Raw genomic sequence first — 22,824 nt, 5'->3', positions numbered from 1 at the left:
GGACATTGAAACCGTCATTTTCAAATCTGTATTAATTTTTATTTTGTTGAAATAGAAGTGAAATTAGATCTTTTTGAAGCCAACAATAAGCTGTCAGTGTTTTTTTTACCCTTGAAATTAAACCACAATTTATTTATTTTTATTTATCACTCCAAAAATCATAAAAAAAAGATCCGCCGAGTTTCAAGTCTTTTTAACTTTCCTTACTGGAGTCTTTCAGGGTGACTAAATGTTAGTTTATTGCATGTGAAATGTTACTATTGGGTCAACAGATGGTGCAACATCTTCCATAGCTGGATCCCCTGGTAAAAATCCATAAAATAACATAATAGCATAATCTAACAATGTACACGTTAGAAAAATCAGGGTTAAATGTGAGTATTTTCATTCAGCTGGGGGGGGGGATCTATCTACTGATGATCCAAAAAATGAACCAAACAAATGCATAATTACATGGAAAAGCACTTCATGACCACTGCTAAGTATGGTGGAGGGTCTATGTTACTGTGGGCCTGTTTCTCTTCCTAAAGACCTGAGAGCTCTGTTAAAATGCATCCATCATAAACGCTTCAAATTATCCCCAGAGCATCCTGATACAACCTTCCTTCAGACTTACTTGCAGCCATTTCATCATATTAATCCAACCTTTAACACAGGACCTACCCACCTCTTGTTGCCTAAAAATCTCAATCTAACCAAAGCCCATAAAGTCCCAACAGAGCGGAGCAAACACCACATAACTAGGATTTTAATGATTGGAGAGAAAAGGTGTTCTTTTTTTCTGGCATCTTCCTCCACATCCCAAACAACTGCTTGGGATGTGGAGGCTGTCAAAGTGTTGCTATTTAAATTACTCCTAGCTGCAGTTGGGAAACGGTGAGCTTTGGAGATGGGTTTACCTCCATTACGCTTCTGCTCACTCTTCATGGTGGCAAGCTAAACATGGGTCATCCTCGGGCCTAGAGGCCAGTTGGCAAGAGAAATGGTTCCCTGCGTTGTCATATGTATACATCCATGGATTACTAAATACAAGATCCAAGAAAGTCTTTATCATCTGCAGGAAGTCTAAATTAACAACATGCATCGTTTAAAAGGAATTGTTATGGGTACTAATGGCGCCACTGGTGATTTTAAGAAAAACAAAACTTTTCACCCCAACACACTCAAAGATTTCATTTATCTACATCTTTTGTTTATACATGCAGTCCAACAAGGTTCTCTGGGCTTTTTGAAGCGAAACAAGCCACAGCATCACAGATCCTCTCTGTATTTAAATTAAACGTTGGATGAGTTTTCTTGAAGTGCGAGGCTATGCTAAGGCAATAACATCTGATGTGATTTGGATCTTTAATTGTGCACAACTTTACCAGGGGTGGTATTATTTGGGGGCAAGTAGCCAACATTAACAGCTCCAACGTAACTAGTGTCTACATTTCATTCACAGAAAAACACCTGACATTTATCCGAGCAATGAGCCTTGAAAACATAAAATCTGATTGTATGTTTTAAACCTAAGCTGTTAAATAACGTTTGGACCTCAGAGAGAGCGTCAGACTGACTGGGTAGGGTCCACTGATTGCTCGGCGTTCTGTTTCTGCTCCACGGCGTGATAAAGCGCAGCTTAGCGCGGCTACGTTTAGGGTCACCCCTATGTGTTCATGGTTAGCTGCTTGTGTGTGTGTGTGTGTGTGTGTGTGTGTGTGTGTGTGTGTGTGTGCTGCAGCAGAGCTCGTAGGTCTCAGCAGTGACGGTGGAAAGTGTGTATCTGTATCGTCAGCATGTGGTCAAAACGTGTAAGCGGACCATAGAGCAACTCAGCTGTCTCCTCTGCTTTATTGCCGTCTCCGTCAGCCACTTCCTGTCGGCTCCGGCTCCACGTTTACGCCGCTTTCTCTCCCCCCCTCCCCTCTGTGTTTCTGAACTTACAGAACAGACTGCGCGTCCGGCAAAGCGGCTCGCACATCCCCTCGCCTCCGCTGAGCCCCAAAGCGGAAGGCGAGAGTTCGGGAGGAGCTGGGGGAGGAGCTGGAGGGGAGGATGCAGGAGAAAGTGGGCTCAATGAGCAGCAACAGCTGGCCATGCAGAAGGAGGAGCGAATCCTCACGGAGCAGATTGAGAGTCTACAGAAAGAGAAGTATGCTGTCCCACTGTCAAAAGATATTTTTTTCTTGATAACATTGTTTTGGCTCTTATGAGGGTCAGTCTGGAGCACAAGAAGCTTAAAAGCTTTACGTTTTAAGGCCAACGTCTCACTGTTTGTGTGCCGTCAGGGAGGAGCTGACGTATGAGATGTTGGTCTTGGAGCCGCCCGCGTCCGACGATGAAACGCCTGAATCGGAGGCCTCCATCGGCACAGCGGACAGCTCTGAAAACATCACCATGGACACAGAAGGAGCTGCATGCCTTCCCTTTGGTACGTCTGTTTGTGTCTTACGCCCCGCTGTGGCTACAATCTCTTGGATTTCCCCAAAGAGTGAGACTGCAGCAGGCACTTACGCCGGCTGCGGGGCACCGCCGCGCACTTTCTTTTAGGTATTTAGAAGATTTCTCAGCCGTAGAAGTAATTATTAAAGAAGTCAGACCTATTGAAGTAAGGAAAGAAAGGATTCTCTGAATTTTTCCCCATGCTACCAAAGCATGAATGAAGGTCGAGATAGAGAGCTCAGCATTGTGGAAATGCATCATGGGTAGAGTGCTGGAGTTGTAAGCCCCACCCCTTTGATTCTGTAATTGCAGCAATGTGAGCTGAAAGCTGAAATGCAACAGTTTTGTTCCATCTCCATTTAATTAGACGGTGCTTATTGTTTTTTACTTTGAGGAAAGCCTCCCTACCCTCTGCGTGTCCTTTTATAATCGACATCCTGTTCAGATCAGCCATTATAACACGCCCTGAACTCACAACACCTGGTGCACTCTATGCAACCTCTGTCTGGCCATCTTTTTTCTTTTGGAAATTACGAGAATGACATCATAAAACTGTGAGACTAAAGTAATCATTTTATGAAAACTCTTGCAAAAAAGCGCGGTCTTCTCCCTGTGTTAAAATGAGGAATATTGAGCATCTCGTAAAGTTATACTTCGGCATCGGTTTCACAATTAAGGAAATACTAAATATTTTTAGCAAATCACCATCAAATTATTATTAGCGTCAGGACTTTGAAACAACTGTGCAAACGACTGTGTGACTTTATTCTCATAATATTGAACTTCTACCCAAAAAAAAGAACTCTAGAAAAAAAAACTAAATATGAATTTCTTTGACAAAAAATGTTGTCGAAAAGTCGCAAATTTTTTAGCTGAAATCTTTTTCTGAGATTAAAGGCATAAATTTGCTATGTTAAAACAAGTATTTCTCTGACATTGTAAGGTCAGAATCATCTCGCGACCCCCCCTGGAGGGTCCTGACCCCCTCTTTGGGAACCTCAGCATAAGAATATCTGTAACTAGAAGCGCATCATAACTTTGTGTTTGTTTTATTTCTCCTCCGCCGCTCTGTTCTCCTCAGAACGCGGGCCGTACCAGTCGAGAAAGTCGGAGGCAAAGCCCAGACGAACCCTGCGTCGTCAGCCAGACTCCCAGGACTCCGTCGACTCCACCTCCACCGTCTCCTCCTCCTATCACCCCTCCTCCGTTTCCTCCAACGCCTCCAGTTCCCCGTCTCCTCACTACCGCTTCCGCTCGTCCTCCTCCGGGCCCCTGCTCACTTCGTGCGGCCTGGGGGCCCCGTTGGCGGAAGCGGAGGACGGCCAAAGGACCGCTGGGAAAACGCGCCTCAGGCTCCGGCTGAGCCGCAGCTCGCCGCGCGACTCCTCCGGAGCCCATCGGAGGGAGTCGGACTTCGGCTCGGGGTCGCAGCAGCTGGTTCTGTACAGCAATAATGAGTTCATGGTGTGACGACGAGGAGGGGGAGGAAGAATAGCTTCTGCCAGTTTCTGAGGAGGAGATTGCAGGTTAGAAAGGAGCTTCTCCTCTGTGCCCACCTCCATCGTCCTCCGACCCAATCAAAGCAGAAAGATTTGGGGACGAGAAAAGACCGGAAACACAACACGGAGGGGATACTACAGCAGCGTGGACAGCAGAAAGCTGGACCGATGTGAAGTGAGGAGATCCCAGCACCTTCTGGCCCCTGCAGGCGTACCAGGGGTCACTTAAAGGAACAATGAGAGGTTAGATGAAACAAAGGAAACCCCGCAAAGCCAAACCTAGCAACGCTCCATCTTTTAGTTTTCAGCATGTGGGCAGGCGGGTAACGCCGCCGAGAACAAATGTAGCCATACTGACTGAACTGGTGGACATGTGGTGTAGAACCAGCGCCAAGCTAAGTGTGCTTTTCATCACGTTTACACAGGACACCCCAGCCCAGAGGCTGCTCGCTCTCCCATCACACCTGTCTTTACATCACTTAGAGCAGACTGTCGAAACTGTATTATAATAATTATTATTAATATTATTATTTTATTAGTATTATTATTATCATTATTATTATGTTACAGAGGACGTAAATGTACATAGAGAGAGAGCGTGTCCAGTGCTAATCCTGTTCATTGTCGATCTGTGCGGTTTTTGTAAAGTGAAGTGTCAGAAACGCAGGTTCCACGCTCTGATCCGCCGTGCTTCATGGCCACGTTTCCTTCTCGCACCGCGACCAGAGCCGTTTAGGGAAGAGGCGACGCTCCGCACCGACGCCATGACTCGTCAAACGTCCCCAGAGCTCGCTCGCCACGGCCGAGGGGCCGGGAGGAAGGCTTTTGGTACCTGCCTTTTTTCTTCTGCACAGGTTTAATTCAGAAACATCAGTGTTACTGCGTCAGGACTTGAATTGTTTTGGGGGGTTTTTTTGTACAATATTGCTGTATCATAGGCGTTTATTGATATCAAAGATGTCAATTTATTTGTTATAACTGGTTTGTTTTGATGAAAGCCATTTTTTTTTTTTTTTTTTGCCCATTGCTCGGTTCTCTTTCTATGACATCTCCGTCACTTCTGTGCACATGTAGCCTCCCCTAGTCACTCTTTTATACACTATGGATTTCTCTCAGAAATACTCCTCCTGTAAGGGTGAAGACTATTTGTGCAAGTTACACTAAAGTGAAAAAAGAGGGGAGGGGGTCTATTGCCTTGCACTTACCAAAACATTTATAAACCGTCCACTATCGCCTCTGAGCCACACGAAATCCTCTGCTCCTCCTCCTCCTGCTCTCTTTCTCACCATAACCGTAGCTCTTCTCTACTCTTCTCTCCGGGTTCTTGCTGTGAAAAGTAGCATTTAATCTGCCTGTTAACCAAAACAAGTAGCAACTAACCCACGCAGTCCATGTGCGTACTCTTACTCTCCTACTCTGTTCATAGCGCGCGTGCGTCCGTGTGTGTGTGTGTGTGTGTGTGTGTGTGTATGTGTGTGTGTGTGTGTGTGTGTGCGTGTGCGATGTTGACTCTGTGCTTCGGAGCAAGCTTTTCTCTCCTCTCACCACACCATCAGTGTTAATCAGCGACCTCCTTAAAACCGACCGTCTCAGCGATGCAGCGCCTTGCAAAAGTCTTCACAGCCTTTGAGCTTTTGTCACGTTTTGCCAACTCCACAATCGTAATGGTATTTTAGCAGGATTTTATGCGCTGGAGCCGGCACAAAGCTGTGCGTGATGGTGAGGTGGGAGGGAAAGGATAATTATGGTTTTCAAAACGTTTTAAAAAATAATAATAATAATAATAATAAATCCTGTTTGGATGGAACAACTTTTTTTCAAGCAAAGCCACAGATTCTGAGAGGCTGGATATTGCCTGTTGTCAGTCTTTTACAGCCTCTGACAGGTTTTGACACGCTCCGAACGGCTCTTAAGAATTTATTTTTTGCTACTTTAGAGAAAAATAAAATAATATAAATGTTTGTTGTGGACAGCTAGCAGTTGTGCTGACAACAGATTCCCGCACCTGAGCTGTGGATTTCTGCAGCTCCTCCACAGTCGCTCCGAGTTACCCTGTGGCTCTTGGCTGCTTTTCTTTTTTGCAGGGCCTTCCCGTCGAGCCGTGCAGGCGGTTGGTCGACAAGATTTTAACGAGCTGCGTCAGAGGAAAGGAGGCCGAATAGAAATGCACGCAACATTTTACAGATTACCGAACCGTGCATCTTTGTCTTTTCACTTTGTTAGTGAAATCTACATCTGTTGATTCACGGCGTAAAATACGAATAAAATTCTCTCCGATTTTTGGTTGCAACGCGTCGAAAACCGGAAAAGTGTGAATACTTTTGCAAGGCTCTGTGTATGTCTGTCTGTTTTTTTTTTTCTTGTCATGTTATGAACAACATTAACTGTAAACCTGTCAGGATAATAAAAAAAAAAGTGAATCTTTTCTGGAAGTGAGCTGAAAGAACAAAACTGGTTAGTTATCTTCACAGCAATATTTGTGGTGTGTTTCCATTCGACATTCTGGAGATAAAAAACAAAAGAAAAACGCAAAAAAAAAAAGTAAAAAGTGAATGTAACTGTCACTGGAAGGCATGCCTCGCTTTCAGTCGTTGTTTTTGTTCATCTTTTATACACAATGTATGTACTATTTATGATCATGGCGTTGCAATGTACAGTAGGTGGAAAGGATATATTATCCTTTCATTACCGATCATTATTAATCACAGCAACATTTGTTTTTCTACAGGACACACACGGTCCTGTCTGTTTTTTTTTGTTTGTTTGTTTTTGTGCAGGGAAACGGTGAAAAAAAGAAGTGTTGCAACAATAGTGGACATAGTTAAGTATGTATAAGGTGCAATTTGTGTCATTCTTTTTTTTTTATGATCTAAACATGTCTATGGTTGTAAGGAGGAAAAAAATCTTTATGGGGGAAAATTTCATCTGCTTATTAAAAAAAAAAAAAAAAAAAAAAAAAGCAAAAAATGCAGCCAATCACGGTTGAGTTGTGTGATGTTTTCTGCTGGGCGGTGTACAGTTGAAACCAGAAGTTTACACACACCATATAAAAAGACATAAGCTTTTTATTTTCTCACTGTGAGACAGGTAAGCTGAATAAACCTTCCCTGTGTTAGGCTCGTTAGGATTACCAAAATTATTTCTATTTGTTAAATGGCAGAATGATGAGCACGTTTCTCACTTTTCAAACATTCTTCTATCACCGTCTTGAAGGTAAGATGTTCACATACATTTCTGTTAATATTTGGTACCATTGCCTTTAAACTGCCTGACTTGGGTCAAACATTTTGGACATCCTTCCACAAGCTTCTCACAAAAGTTGGCAGGAAGAGTCGGGGCCCATTCCTGCTGACAGAACCCATGTAACACTGACTTTATTCTTAAGCCGCCTTGGAATCAGTCTGGCTGGATGCTTCGGGTCATCGTTCATTCAGAAGAACCATTTGAGCCTGAGCTTCAACTTTCTTGATGTCTATATGTTGCTCCAAAATTCCACATTAGTGCCCCAGTCCCTTTTTCTTAAAGACGCACTTACTGAAATAAATTCAAATCTAACAAAATGCTGGCCATTTAATTCAAGTAATTAAATTAGTAATCAGGCAATTAACACATAACATGTTTTTAAAGAGCTAAAGTAAGACAAAAACGTAGTTGGATTTCTTCTAACACCATGGCATGCCGGTGTAAATCTTTTCCCTGACACAGCTAAGCTGTTGACTAGCGACGCCTGCTTCTGGATACTTAGGTTTTTCACTTTAGAGGAACCGTCATCGCTCAGTACACCTGCATATTGATGAACAATGCAATACTTTTATACATTTACAGAATTACTTTTATGCATTTGTTTTTGCTGACAGAAACCCTACGCCATGTCTATTCCTCTAAGATGTAGGATGACAATATTTACACTCCCTCTGTTTTCACCTCAAACGCACGTGTGAAACTCGCTCTAGTAGCTCAGAGTACATGGGTGATTATGCAGATTATTTACTCATCATTTTAGCGGGGTATTTTCCAGCAAGGCTGATGTAGTGTTATCGTCCATTTATCGCTACCGAGGTGAACTGCTCAATATACTAATCTTCCAGCAGACATTCAGCCTCAGAGAAATTGGATATTAACTTTGACTGTGTTGTGTTTGACTGTATTGTGCAAACTGAATTAAATGACCTTTTGTCTGAGCAGGTTAGGATGTTCAAGTATTTCAATCCGAATCGTTTTTTTTTTCTCAAAAGTACTATGAAATCCTTTTTTCTATGGCGACATGCTATGGATTGTTTGAAATTCAGTTTTGACTACATTAGATTACTGTCTTGCCCAGTGGCGGTTCTAGACCCGTTTTACCAGGGGGGCCAGGGTGGGGCCAATGTTTTCTCATGGGGGCACACAGCAAAAGACTGAACCAGAAAATCAGGGCAGGAGTTCATCGTTTAGTATAATAAAGGAACTATCTCTTGTCCTGCATACATTTGAACCATGAGTGAGGAGAACGGTTTAGTTTGAACTGTAAGCCCCGCCCCCAACTGGTTTTTCATCACGGGAAACCCTCCTCCCCTCCCTCCTGGTCTCCTCCCAGTCGACATGTGCAACACTAGACACGCGGCTCAAGCTCGCGCACAATTCTCTGGGGGAAACGAGGCTTCATCGAGGGACTTTTCTAGGTTTTCTTTGACACAAATGTCTACGTCTCAGGTAAACATGTTTTTATGTGAATGGCCGACGCCCGGCATTGGGCCATTGGCAGAGAAAAGTCGTCCCGGGTTGTCCCCAGTTCACTACTAATTCCTACTTAAAAGCCTGGACTCGCTCAATTGTACAATCAATTTGTCAATTGTTTATTATCAAATTGCGTCTCATAACTCATAATACATTGCATAAAAAGCATTTTTCTTAACCAGACAAAAATAAACTCGGGTATAGCTTCTGTAAGTGAGCTACAGACCCATAGAGCCACTTGTGTCCCTGGAACTGCAGGTTACAGATCCCTGGTCCAGCAGATGAAAACTGTGATCCTACCTCAATACGACAGAAGCTAAAAGTGCAACACCTTCATTTTGAAATCCTTGTTAAACTAAAACTGTACAGATAAAAAAAATTAAATAAAATGGTTTTATTATAAAATCAGTTATGGTTTCTGTGCCAGTGATTTAGTACTATGTCTTCAGTACAGGGGCCATAACTGGGGCCAGGACCAGTTCTACAAGGGCGCCGGCCCCCGTTGGTCCCTGTCTAGAACCGTCCACGGTCTTACCCACAGATGATCAACGGTGGGCTCACACACTGCAGACATTCTCCGGTGCTTCTGCACCAAGACCAACAACACATTGTAGTCATTTTTCATGGTAAAAGTGTCATGGTAAACACTTTTTAGGCGTATGCTTTTCTCCAATGACTTCTCATTTTGTCAGTATGGATAAGAATCTGACCCACAGCCTCATGCACTACCCAGTTCTCTGTAAACAGTTACAATAAAAGCTTTGCAGGTGTGGCTTCTAAATCATAAAAACTACACTTTATATTTCATACCAAGCAGATTCCTGCTGTCTCAGTCTTAAATGCTGAATTTGAACACATTTATATTTACTGTTTTTTTATGTATGTGTTTAATCAGACAGCCAAAAAAAGACTTCAATGCTTCCCTTTGCTTTTGAAACATCTCCTCCAAATTTCACAACTGAGAGAAGCGTGTGGTAACGGAGTTGTTAAAAGAACGTTTCTATCACTGGGTCATATCTGCCTCTGCTCTGTGGACTTTTACAACATCTGTATTGCCAGCTTACTTTTTATATCAGAACAAAGTTCACCAAGGCAATTTTAAATGCAGCCCAAAGCCATTTTAAAAACAGAAGCAGGGGATTCCAGGATTCTTAACAAGGTTTTTACCCCAACAGGAAGTGTTGTCAGTCACATGGGTTTCTGTCTGGTGGACCGATTGATCGTGCAGCGCTTTCATCAAGGCCGGTTGTGTTAAAATGTCCTCAACAGATAAACTTAGCCACGATGACCGATATCGTGGTACCTGACAAATCTGCTAAGTCCAACACTATGATTGTTTATTATTAGAAATCAATCAGATGCAAGACTTTTTGGGGTTTGCTGGAAGCAAAACGGAAAATTGTATTAATTCAAGTGAAATAACGGTGCTTTCCTTCCTACATGCACTCTGTAAACTGTAAAAAAAAAAAAAAAAATTATTTTCTAAATTAAAAACTATGATGAAAGCAGGGAAAAGATTTTGACTGAAAATTTTAAATATTTCTTATAGGATTACAGTTTCTCCTTGCTCTTTCAGAGGAGAGCTGGGAATCTTCAAACCCCTAATTTAACCTTAACAAGGAAGTGCTTTTAATGTGAGACATTTTGCTAATCTATTCAATCTTCAGCAAGATACTTATAATAAATTGGGATTTCCCTCCTGCTCTACAAGTAACCGATTACATTAAAATGCATTTATCTAGCCCTCAGCTAACTAAACATACAGTTTTGAGGAAATTACCATCGTTTTTGTTGTTACATAGTTTCATTCAGTGGTATATAACCAGCCGTTTCACGCTGCCAATGACATTTTAGAGATTTACCTCTGGGCTGTTTGTAATTCTGATGAAATTAACAACAGCCTTAATTATTTATGTTTATAGATGTTTATATCATTTTAGGGACTGTTTGATCAACGATGCACTAAGCATCTTTTTTAATATATATATATTTTTGAGACGTGTAGATTAGCATAATGACAACAAAATGCCCAATGTGAATAGAAAACCCAACAAAGAAAAACTAAACTCAAGAAGTGGAACATTAACAAATGACCAGGAACAAAAGTACCAAAATGCAGAAACAGATTTTGCACAGTGACAGTAAACACGAGCTCTTTAATGCAAATGTCAGGTTCCTGATTAAATATTTAACCCTGATTAAATAAAGGCCACAGTGGACCGTGTTCTGCATCATGGTGTGTGAACGAATGAAGGCCTGAGAGTTCAGCCTTATGCCTCTGGTGTCTTTCCTCTGAACCCATTACTTCCCTTAAGAGGTAAATCTGATATATTTAGTTGTTTGCACTTAATCGTCTTAGAAATTCACAAAGGAACTTTACTTTCCTGAAGCTGGATTCCCCACCTCTACTAAAATAGTACTTTCCGCACAAAGACACCACACCACTCGCCGTCTTGTTGGACCACATGTAGAACACTGTTGCACCTCCGCCTAGACATCTTCAATCCTTTCAGCCTCATAAACGCTCTTGCGTAGGTAAACATTTCAGCTTCAGAGCCCACCTTTCAAAAACTAAAAGCCTGCTCTGCTATCTCAGAGGAATCGACGCTTAAGCGTGACATAACATGTTCTACATAAATCATCCCACATCATGGAAGTTGTGATTGGAAGACTTGGAAGTAACGTCTTTGTTTGATGTTGTGCATCAACTCAAAAAAGTGTCCGCTGATCCTCTTCTTTCCTGCAAGGTCATGTTTATGATGTGTAGTGTGCCTCGTTAAAGCCAGGGAGGCTTTCTGGGAAAGTCATAATCTGCCTGGTACGGATGGGATGGAGTTCTCCCTGAAGTTCATAGCTCCAAAGGTTACATCTCTAGTGTCAGCCTTGTGGAAGAGTTTCGAAAGCCTATTCTTGAGAGCCAACCTGATGATTTCAAGGCCTCTTGCTTTCCTCATTTTGCTTTATTGCTGCTGTGTGACTGAAGAACACCAGTTTAAACAAGAGAGTTTTTCTGTTGTAGTAAGAAGAGAACCAACGCCGAGGCAGAGCAGAGGGATTTTGACTCTGTGGTCTTCTGTTCTCACTCTTGCAAGAATCAAAAATAACAATCTCCTTTCTTTAATTGAGGTTTTTATTCAATTAATAGCTGCTGCTGTTGTCCACTGATTTTTATTTTTTTTCCCAAGGATTTCGACGACAGGAAGGCCCGTACAACCTAGGAGCAGCTTCCTGGCCTCAAACACATCTTATGAAATCCATGATTTCAAAGTCTTGTCTGGCTGTTTCCTGATGAGCAACTTCTGCACTCCACTATCTGCAGCGGATCTAATTGGATTCTCACTTGGGTTGTGACACAATGGTTTAAAGCAGCACTGTGTGAGTTTTGACCCAAGGATTAGCTTAATCAGAGATATATTAAATGATTTTTCAGGGTGACATACAGCTCTTGGCTCAGTGCGGGCTGCCCTTCTCAAAATCTCGCCTATGTAACCTGAGATCCGGCTCTGAATGGGTCATGTGAACTAAAGCGCTGCTTTACGGTAGTCTCACTTCCCCTTACATGAGCTAACCTTACGTGCTTGTACTTTTCTCATCCTCAGAGTTGGTCACATGGTTATTATTACAAAATACAATTCACAAACCTGCATGTCAGCTCTTCTTCTCTGTTGATGTTCATGCAAGCTTTCATAATCACATGATTGAGCCTGCTGTCTGCACCGTCTTCCTCTGACATGGCTCTTGGAGCTCCCCCTCCCTCTCCCTCTCCCCCTGGCTCTGCCGCGCCCTCTCAATAGGAGACTCTGAGTATAAACTAGAGGGGTGACTTTTTAACTCCGTGACTTCTCAGTCTTCTGGTTCAAGGTTATCTGCTATCAGATTCCATAACACTGAGACTGTTAAATTTGCGACAGTGCAGTGTTGCCAGTGGCCTTCAGGGGCGCTAAACCTGAAAGTTACAGGTCTAGTGCCCCTAGTGGCTAAACGTTAGAGTGCTGCTGTAAATATTGTACCATCATAAACCACGAACTGGAGAACACACCCTTCATGACCCACTGTGACTTTTAAAACATTTGACTCGAACGTGTTCAGAAAAAAGGTGTGAAAAGTGCAATTTCCATGAATGCTAAATGATGTTATGTTTTCAATATGTAAATGAATAGGAAAGGTGTAATATTGTTAATTGATAAAGTTGCTCTGTCACATCAATATGGAGTGTACAGAGCATTCCCGCCATAGGGCATCCAGAACACCTGATACCACGTGACCATTGAGAATAACAGACTGAACAAAAAAAAACTTCCGCTGAATTATAACATGTGACGTCAGACAGAATTTGTTACCAAAAGAAAGTAGCCAATGTTGTTGCCGTTCCACCATTATGTTTAAAAACTAATTTTACTGAATAGAACAACCATTCAAATGTATCTAATGTTTAATGCCTTGAAAAATGCTATTTTACAGGGTGAATCTTGTCAAATTATTGACACCATTTCAAACATGGGGAGAAAAACGACAAACAGCAATTGTTTATTGATAGACAAAACAGCAATTATTTATTGATAGACATACAGTGTGGTAAAAAACAAAAAAATAACACTGATTGTGCAAGTTCTCCTACTTAGAAAGATGAGGTCTAATTTTCATCATAGGTATACTTTAACCATGACAGACAAAATGAGAAAAATGTAGATCACATTTTAAATAATTTATTTATAAATTATTGGGGGGGGGGGGGGGGGGGGCAGCTCTTTGGTCTTGGCCAATGGTTTAGGTTGGAGTCTGACTGTTGGAGGCTCTGGTCAGGTGTCTTTAATATAGATGCCGGCCGGGTTCAAACAGCTGCCATTAATACAGGTAACCATTGGAGGACAGTAGAGCTTCTTAAAAAAGTTATTCGCATCGCCTTTTATTTCTTTGAAAGCAACTCATAGAAAGATGAGAGACGTCTGTAATTTTCATCATAGGTAAACTTCTAAGTGGGAAAACTCGCTAAATCGGTGGCTGACTAAATACTTTTTCCCCCATTTAAATATTTTTAAATCTGCATTTACTACCGACCCTGTGTCGCGCGGTTAGTCGCGTGCCGGGTTTGCACCAAAAAAGGACTCCCCTTCCGGTCTCGCTCCCCGCGGACCAGAAATGAAAGCGACCGAACAGCGGCGAAACTTCCCCGTTGACACAAAGTCCGCTTTGTTCTGCCGTTCAGCATCTGCGACCTGCCGCCCGGGACAGGTGACCGGAACGGTGCACCCGAGGCCGGGAGTTCGCGACTCACGGGGGCTCTGCATGACGGAGCGGGGGCGGAAACACCGATACCGACTTCATTTGTTTCTCTTCATCTAAAATGAAAGTGGGACTGAGAGGTGGTGAGTTTCCAGATGAGCGGTAAATAAAGCCCGTCGCTTTGCTCCAGCTGACTTCACATCGGCCTCTCCGCTCACCTGACGAAGAACCAACAGGTAAGGTGAGCAATATTTACAAACTCTTCTCTGTAGTTACCGGAGGTTCAACCCATGAAGTCAACTAGTTTACATGTGTTCCAGTTATACATGGTGTTAAATAATGTCGGGATTTCTTCAAACGGAGCTCTAAGTGATTATATTCTACCTTCCAGATGGCTGCGGACAAAATCATCGTTTTCTTTGACCTGGAGACCACGGGATTAGGTGATAACCCACACATTCATCTCCAATCTATAACACCAATCAAACTTTAGTATATCTGATAATCACTGCTCTGCTATATTAATATTTTATTTTTATTAAATTCTATCATTTGGAGTTTTTTTGTGTTACTTTTTTAATTTCACAAGATATTTGCTGCTGTAAAACATAGAAATAAAAAAGTAACATGACCTATAATATGAATTTGTTATTTATAAGAGAAATCCAACAACTTTTTCTACTTCTGCTAAATGAATTGATGGTTATGATTGTAATATTGTCTATTTCTGTTTGTGACTTGCCTGACCTGTGACCCGTAATAGTGGTTAAGCAGTACTTATGAGTTAATAAATCAGGCATATAATAGCAACTTAGACCAAGATATTGTTTTTAATGTCTCTGTTATTTCACCACTTTGCAGTTTTGTGCTTTTTTTGTTTTTGTTTTTGGTCTTTTTGTACATGAAATTGAGCCATCTGCTGCGGAACGCTACGTTCGCCCAATGCGTTCATTCATACCCATCAGGGGGAAGTTTTGATCAGTGATTTAAACTAGTTGTCTTTATTTTTGTTCTATTCTAATGGGATAAAGTGTGATTTTTAGGTTATAAATGACAATAAACAATTGGAGTAAACTGAGATTCATGCAGATTAAACTTAACTGATACACAATAGTTTTAGTAAACAAATTAAAAATGCCACCTGAGAGCACAAAACGTGTTTACATGTTGTTTCATGAATCCCTTGTAATATACGGAGCATTTTACCATTGTAATTTTTGGTATTTGCTGAATTCTGGGAAGCAACTCAAGACGCTAACCTGTCTGATTTGTGGTATGATCAAGTCTCTGCCCCAACTGTACCATTCATTTATTGTTATTTAGATTACGATACATAGACTAAAGCTAAATAAATAAAAATGTAACGAAATCTATAGATTTCATAGCAGTTTCTAACTGGTTGTTGGGCAGAATGCTGGGGCTCGTCTTTGCCTCTCTGTTCCTCACAGAGCATTACAAGCTGATATTAGCATGTTAATTGGCTGGGCTGTTGACACTAGTTCTGCAGTCCTACATTATTCTTTACGGCTCACAGTGGTGACATATTTGTTATTACCTCAAATAACAAATCGGATCATGGGGGTGATGGTGGTGGGGTAACTTTAACCATCCCATGTTGGGACCTTTCACTTTTGTCGCGAGGGTGAAAGGACACGTGTAGAAGGGATTAGCTGCAAGGGAATGTCTGCTTTTTTTAATTAGTTTTGTTTTTTATGCAAATGGGAAAGATTTTCAAACTGCCTAATTTGTCTTTCTCATTAGCAAGGGAAAAACTTCGGAGCTTTCTTTCACATAGCTGAGCAGCAGTGTCCAGCACTCCAACACTTTCATTTGTTTCTCATTAAATGTTGGTGGGTTTCCAGACGCGACTTCTTAAAACCTTGCCATGTCTGACAGTACACCCTTTTTAATTGTATTCAAATGATTTGTTCCTACTTAAGACTTGCATGCCACATAAAAAAATACGTTAAAACAACTATTTAAATCTCAAAGTGTAGAGGTTTGCTCTGAACATGAGATGGGATGGGAAGAAACCGAGGCCCTTTTTATACTGCTGCCGTGTTCAAGGGAGGTTGTGTTTAAATGCAGATCGCCCTGTGAGTCCAGCGTGAGCCGTGTCTGTCAGGTGGAATCGCTGATAAAGGAGGGTCCGCATACACCTCAGTTTGTGTTTTGATGCGTTTCGGATCCCTCTCCCAGTCAGACTCTTGTCTCCTGCGGATCTCTGGTTGCTTAGTCAGAGCAGGGCGGAGCAACGACCAAATGGCACTACAAAGAGTTGGCTCGCCTAACCTCAAAATCATCGCAGATGCTACATATCCTGTCAGATGTGCACATAAAGGTTGAGTTATGAGAGGAAAAAAGCCACATTAGACAAGGAGAACATGAGTAGAAACTCCTGTGAACTTGGCAGTAAAATGGCGGGCTCAGAAAACCTTCTTTAGAAACACCGTGACGTAACAGGATACAGAGACTTTGTCACCCTGAGTCATTCATACGTGAGTGCTTTGTTTATGTTTAGCATACGTGACTTTCTTCACAAAGTGACAGACCTGACATGCAGAGTCTGGCGTCCTGAAAGGGCCTGGTATCTGTGATATTCATCCACGGACAAACAGGCAGGTTCCAAGTGTGATGGAGCTTACTCAGTTTGAGTCACCACATCCACATTGTGACATAATGACAGACACATGCTCAGAGAGACAGTTTGCCCTTAGGCTACACCAGGGCTGAAACCAAAAGCAGATCTTGCCTTTGTGTTTGTGGGTTGGGTAAAAAGACTTGGTGAGTTCACTCAATAACATCCCCAACATTTGGCAAGGCTTAAAACGTTTAGGTGTGGTGTGAAGCTGTGCATCTACCGCACACTCGAGCTAACCGAGCGAGAATATTCTCAGCTCATGAAGGAACATGGAGGACCCACAACAACTTCTCAGGAGGAAGAAAACGCTCATCCGGTGCAATGGAATAACCAAGGTCCATGTTTCTTTACTGGTGTGTTTGATCCCTCACCTGAACTCTGCTCACTGTAAGGCAACCTGGGAACAAAATGTCAAATTTTGCATCCATGCAAAACAGAAAAGGTTGTGTTTTTGTTTGGATGAATTAGAATCCAACATTTCTGTTCCTCGTTGCCACTTCCTCGTTGCCTTTGGCACTCATGGTCTTTATCATGTGACTCAAATCAGTCATGAAACACTGGAGCACAACCCATATCCTGTTCGATCATGTCTGAAACCACAAATACATGTTTGGGCCTCCAACTTTTAGAGACGATCTTTGTGGATTTGCTCTTTTCATTGCTCGCCTAAAAATAGAACTATGGAGTTCAGAAACAATCTTTTTTTTTTACATCTGCACGGGCGTGTTTCAACCTTTACTCACTGTCCCTGATATCACAACAAGACACGGAGGGCCAACATACCTGTGTAGGTCTTATCCTGCTATAGTTAAGAATAAATACAGTAAATTACTTATCCAATTGAAAAACGTTACCAAATTAACTAATGTATCATTTTATACATCAAAATAATGAAGATTAATGTAATAATTGCTCAACAAACCACACAAAAATGTATATTCCTATTTCAACCTTTAGCTTTTACAATTGATCTCTCTGCTTTAAATAAAAAAATAATTTATTTTTTATTTTTTCATAAATCCCATTTACTTATACATTCATATATATATATATATATATATATATATATATATATATATATATATATATATATATATATATATATATATTCATTGAACATCAATAATAATTGAACATCATTGATATCACGATGGAGAAATTCACTTCTGCATTTTAACCCATCCCCTTGGGGAGCAGTGGGCTGCCACTATGCAGCGCCCAGGGAGCAATCTGAGGTTAAGGGTTTTGCTCAGGGACCGAGAGTGCCGGCTGTGGGGATTGAACCAGGCACTTGTAACCTTCTCAGAGCACAAGCGCACTGCTCTAATCACTAGGCCACCACTCCCATTTATAGAAACTGAAGTCTGGCTATTTTTGACAAATCAATATCTGGGTAGCTTTGGGAATTTAAAAAAGTTTTAAGACACTGATTTAACCTGTATTGAAATTAATTGAATTGCTTTATTTGTCCCCCCAAGGGGAAATTGCATTTCAGTACAGCCCATCAGTGTGCATATAGGGTTCTTGTCCCAGGGGTAAAAACACTCGGGTGCACAGCTGAGGAAGTCAGTCAGAGTGGGGTGTATATAGCCGTGTTTATGTATGTGTGGGTGTGTGGGTGTATTAGTGTAAATCCATCACTATCCAGAAGCGTCCCCCCCCCCCTCCCACACTAACCATAGTCATTAAGTAATGATGTGTTTATCAGCCTGTTCAGTAGAGCACTGCTCCAGGTCACAGATGTCATGGATAGGGCGGGTAGCGGGGGCAGAGCATCTTGTTTACATAACATCCAGGTGAATTTGAGATCGCCCACCTTCCAAGGCTGGCACCAGGGAGCCAATTCAGATAGCAGCAATTGTTTTTTGGGCAGGCTGACTGTAGTAATTTTCTGTCTGCCTTAAAGTCTCTCTGGTACTTCTTAATGACAAATCCAAACAGCCAAATCCGTGTTCTTTTTGCCAAAGCCGAGCTTCCAACGTCTCCAAGATCCATTGCGTCCTGCCAGTAAGTTCAGACCTTAACTGGCCTGAGATTCTGTGGAAGAATCACATCCAATTTGTGATTCGGCATTTGAGTCTGAATACTGACAGCATGACTTATACCTTCGCACATTCCTGGCAGACTCACCATTGCCAAACTAGCTGCCGAGATTTTCCGAATTTCTCAACACGCCAGGTAACTGGCAGCTCCAAAAAGCAGAAATCCTGTTATCATAAATCCAATTATGTACGCATCTTCAACATCCTTGACCGACAAAATAAACAGACACACGATCCTCTACTTCTTCCAGGAGCCTAAAGTGTATCCAGCTGCAAATGTCCCGTCGGGGCACAAGGGCACTCCTTTGCCTTGTCTTCTCGTTGAGAAAAAGATCCGCAATTTGCAATTCAGAAGATATGTAGAGAGAATCTCCAACAGATTTACAAAGCAACACAGGACAGAGAACAGAGCATCTTTCAAATCTTGCTAGCTCTCCAACATCACCACCTGTAGCTTTAATCCCTGCAGAAGAAAAGCATCCCACAGCATGATACCACCACCACAATGTTTCACAGTTCAGGTTGATGCTCAACGTTAGGTTTTTGCCACAAAAAGCATTATGCGTGCAGTCTTATAAGTCCCTCTTTGGTCTTATTTGACCAGAACGTCTTCCTCCATGCTAGGGCTGTCACGATTCATCAAATAGTTCGAGGCAAAATTGTCTGCCTCGAAGCTTCGTCGCATTGTTTATTTATTCAGCGCGCTGCGTTCCGGCCAGCCGGCTAACGCTAATGATAGCCTAGCCTGCTAATATGTGGATGCCAAGTGTGGTTATCCGCTATGGAGACAGAAAGCAACGGGCAAACAGCAGTGTAGAGAAAGAGACCTAAGGCTTTAAAAGGGGAAGGGCCACTTTAAATTTAACAAAAAAGAAAACTGCGCAGCGAGCAGCCTGCCTGGTATCGACTTAGCTTCCAGCTGCTGAAGATTAGCGCTTCTCTCGTTGCTGCTCAGCTCCCACCTTTCCTCACCTGAGCTTGTTTTGATTGGTCAACATGGCGGCCAAACGGACAATTAGTTGAGGGCAATACCATTCTATTAAAACAGAGAGGGGGGCAGCGAGTGCAGCTGTGAGTAGAGGGTGAGTTTGTTAGGTTGTCTTGTGAAATTGAAAGACTGGCGAAAACAGAGCATCTGGTTTTTAGTTTAAAGATGTCGGAGACAACATAGCAGAGCTGCTTCACTGCAGAATGAAAATAACTTTAGGAGCAGGTTCTACTACAGACCCGCAGAGACATATTAGGGCTGTCAATTTAGAGGAGGGTTCAGTTCTGGTCCTGTTCTGTGGATGGCTTTGTAGTTGTTGTTCAGTTGAGCAACAAAAATAGTTTGACTAAAATCAACTGCCTTTTTTCTTTAATTTGTAACTTGTACACTCTTATCTGAATATTCCTGATCATCTATTAACAATTGCACATCATTTTTCTTTCTCTTCTACTGTACAGTTTAACTTTAAATTTAGCTTTTTTCATATTAATTAATGTTGTGTGTATATAGGCCCACCCATTGTTGCCACTAGCATTCACTAGCTATTACAAACGGTTGATGATTGGCAGTTGTTGCTGCAGAGTTTGGCACAACTACAAGTTATTTGTAACATTGGTGGGTGGAATACATTTTTTTGCTCAACATTTTCTTACCATTTGGAGAACTTAAAGCCACATTTGTTTTCTTTATTCAGATACTGCAGTGTGTGATATCATCCAACTGGCCGCTGTCTACAGGGGGAGGGTCTTCAATGAACACACGCTCCCCCGCCGTGCCCTGACCACGAGCGCCACCCAGGTCACGGGGTTCAGAGTAGAGTCTGACGGCCTGTGGTGCCATGGCGACCGCGTGATGACAATCCCTCTTGCTGACCTTCTCACCTCTTTCCTCGCCTTTCTGCGCTCGTTCCGTTGCCCCGTAGTGCTGGCGGCCCACAATGCAAAGCGTTTCGATGCGCCCGTGCTCACCAGAGTGCTGCGGCAGTACTCCCTGCTGCAGGAGTTCCAGCAGGTGGTGTCGGGCTTCCTGGATACCTTCCTGCTGAGCAAGAACCTGTACCGGGGCCTACCCGGCTATTCTCAGCAGTTTTTAGTCTCCTACTTTCTAGGAAGGTCCTACAACGCTCACAATGCAGAGGACGACGCCAAGATGCTGCAGGAGCTGTACGAGGCGTGGACGCCTGGTGAAATGGACGTCTTGAGAGCTACGTTTAGTGCTAATTCATTGTATTTTTATTGAGAAAACGGCTAAAGTTCTAGCCTGAAAGACAAAAAAAAAACTCCCTATGGGGATGAACGTTTTTCATTAGAAGTGTTTTATTTTTGTCATCATGCTTCACTGAGTGAATGGGAACATTAAAACACAAAGAAATAATAAGATAATGGTTAAATTAAAGGTATTTTGATCAGAGAATAATGTTACAGGCATTACTTTATTTCACTGGTAATGTAGCTCTGTGCTTTGTTGTACATGTCTGTTTTTGTAAGCAGTGGCTTAGTTTCATTGTATAAACCATTACAATTTCATTTACTTTACATTTCTAACAGCGATTAGCACCAAATAGTATACCACATGGAAACCTGTGGAAATGTGTCTTCTTGCTTTCTTTGTGGAATATAATAACGTAAAAGGTTTGCTGGACATCAAACAAACATTTCATCTATTCCACCTGATTCATCTATCTGTTTATACATCTATCATGAAGAGAAATGGCTCTTTAAACTCTAGGCTTTTACTCATTTTGAATGTATCTTGAGGTGTTTTGTGCTGTGCACGTTTGGCTTCATCCAGTATGAATAAATACTGACATTGTTTAAAGGCTACAGCCCATCCGATTATTGTCACTGACCGCATCCAGCCTTTTGGGTGGCAGCCCAGTTCCATTTCACGAAAGATTTGGTCCACCAGCACTCGTGGCTGATGCAAGTGGAAACTTTTGTTTAATTATTTTTATTAGGGCAAAATTATTACAGAGAATTTAAAATCGTACAAGTGAAGATGTCTGATAAAACACTAAATAATCATTGTTTAATAACCACGTTTTACACATTCTCTTTAATTTCATAAATAGGAGCAGCTCTATCCCATAGCTTTTACTAAAATGAAGACTTTGGGGCATTAAAATCTGCTTTGAATTAATTTAATAAAATTGGCTAAATAAAGCGAGAACAACCAAACCAAATCAAAATGTATTCCCTTTATTGTTATCAAAAAGTTATATTAAATCGTTCAAAATAATTGCAAACTGGATATTTTAATACAACCAATGAGCAAAATCATTTGCTTTTAACCATTGGTCCACAAAGATTCACACATCCATTTTCTATAGAAAATCTGTAGAAAATTAACATATTTTGTACAGCAGGTAAAAATGACCATCAGTTTTTGGTTATTTAAAAAAAGTTTTTTTTTTATTTTTTTCGGCCCATGTGCCAAAAATTTGGACACCCCACTAACAGCTGGCAGAACAGCTATTCTAATTTGTTATTGCAGATTATACAAAGTCCATGGCTACTAATTAACAGTTGTTAAAGTTATCAGCCTCTCATTTCTCACATCTTACGTATTTGGGTTGATACATTTTCATCTACCCAAGTTTATGTTTCATTTCCTTCCCTTCTTTTTTTATTTCGTAGAACTCTGGGAATTTGTGACGGCATTTGAAGGATTTACGATTGTCAATCTGTGTGCAAACAGTGCACTCCAGTGGTAGGATTAGGACACTGCAAGGCGTCTGCCATCATCCAGTTGAAGGGCAGAATCATAGAGTTCCACCAATCTATGATACAATTCAAACATGTCTGAAAAGATTTTGAGCAATGAAGAACAATCATCTTTCTTTTTGTTTTCCCCTGATTGTTTAAAGTCGCTACACATCTTTTGAAAACAATACATTTGTATTTTTATATATATATATATATATATATATATATATTGTGCATGTGTATACCAAAATCAGATTAAACTTTACTGTCCACCTGGGTAGAAAATTTTCCTTCACTTCTCCAAACAAAATACAAATAAAATACATTCATACAGTCATATTGTGCATTTTGCATACTATGGTTAGAACTCATTATTTTATTTGGTTAAGAATGGGTACTGCACTGGGGATAAATAACTTCCTATGAAGGTTTTTAGTTGCTCAGAGATTCAGACTGACAAAAAAACTGCTAATTCCTTGTCTTCCGTGTTCTTTTGATAAAAAGTTTGGGAAATAACAGAATTATACAGATGAGAGAACCTGAAAAACAAATAATAAAAAGTCTTAATAAATTGAAATATTATTCA

The 22,824-nt window shown here is 41.4% G+C and overlaps 2 protein-coding genes across 10 annotated transcripts in view; both read left to right on the top strand.

Annotated features, from left to right (window-relative positions):
* The window catches only part of LOC105926251 (unconventional myosin-IXAa), a 168,541-nt gene extending 162,088 nt beyond the window's left edge, over positions 1–6,453 (top strand). For 6 of the 7 annotated variants that reach the window (XM_021316351.2, XM_021316350.2, XM_021316352.2 and 3 more), the window contains 3 exons: positions 1,929–2,134; positions 2,271–2,413; positions 3,506–6,453. In XM_021316351.2, the coding sequence (XP_021172026.2) occupies positions 1,929–2,134; positions 2,271–2,413; positions 3,506–3,894 (738 nt within the window). In that variant the 3' untranslated portion in view covers positions 3,895–6,453. The remainder of the gene's footprint in view (positions 1–1,928; positions 2,135–2,270; positions 2,414–3,505) is intronic. The other variant, XM_021316348.2, reaches the window with a different exon arrangement.
* Positions 6,454–13,770: 7,317 nt separating this feature from the next.
* LOC105926201 (three-prime repair exonuclease 1) lies at positions 13,771–21,356 on the top strand. 3 transcript variants are annotated; one of them, XM_021316355.2, is made up of 3 exons: positions 13,771–14,095; positions 14,249–14,305; positions 20,228–21,356. In XM_021316355.2, exons 2-3 carry the CDS (start codon positions 14,254–14,256, stop codon positions 20,770–20,772), a joined length of 597 nt encoding a protein of 198 aa, XP_021172030.1. In that variant the 5' UTR covers positions 13,771–14,095; positions 14,249–14,253; the 3' UTR covers positions 20,773–21,356. The 3 variants fall into 3 exon arrangements, with proteins under 3 accessions (XP_021172030.1, XP_012717882.1, XP_012717881.1); XM_012862428.3 differs by having other exon boundaries at positions 13,772–14,098; positions 14,254–14,305; XM_012862427.3 differs by having other exon boundaries at positions 13,772–14,103; positions 14,254–14,305.
* The last annotated feature ends 1,468 nt before the right edge of the window (positions 21,357–22,824 follow it).

This window comes from Fundulus heteroclitus, chromosome 2 (assembly GCF_011125445.2).
Source record: "Fundulus heteroclitus isolate FHET01 chromosome 2, MU-UCD_Fhet_4.1, whole genome shotgun sequence".
NCBI lineage: Eukaryota > Metazoa > Chordata > Actinopteri > Cyprinodontiformes > Fundulidae > Fundulus > Fundulus heteroclitus.
This window is presented reverse-complemented; position numbering and strand designations above follow the sequence as displayed.

Bases quoted from the DNA above. Each gene is read 5' to 3' on its own strand.
- LOC105926201 (XM_021316355.2), top strand. From the start codon at position 14,254: ATGGCTGCGGACAAAATCATCGTTTTCTTTGACCTGGAGACCACGGGA. The intron at 14,306-20,227 runs GTGATAACCCAC...TTCTTTATTCAG, and splicing joins CCTGGAGACCACGGGATTAG to ATACTGCAGTGTGTGATATC.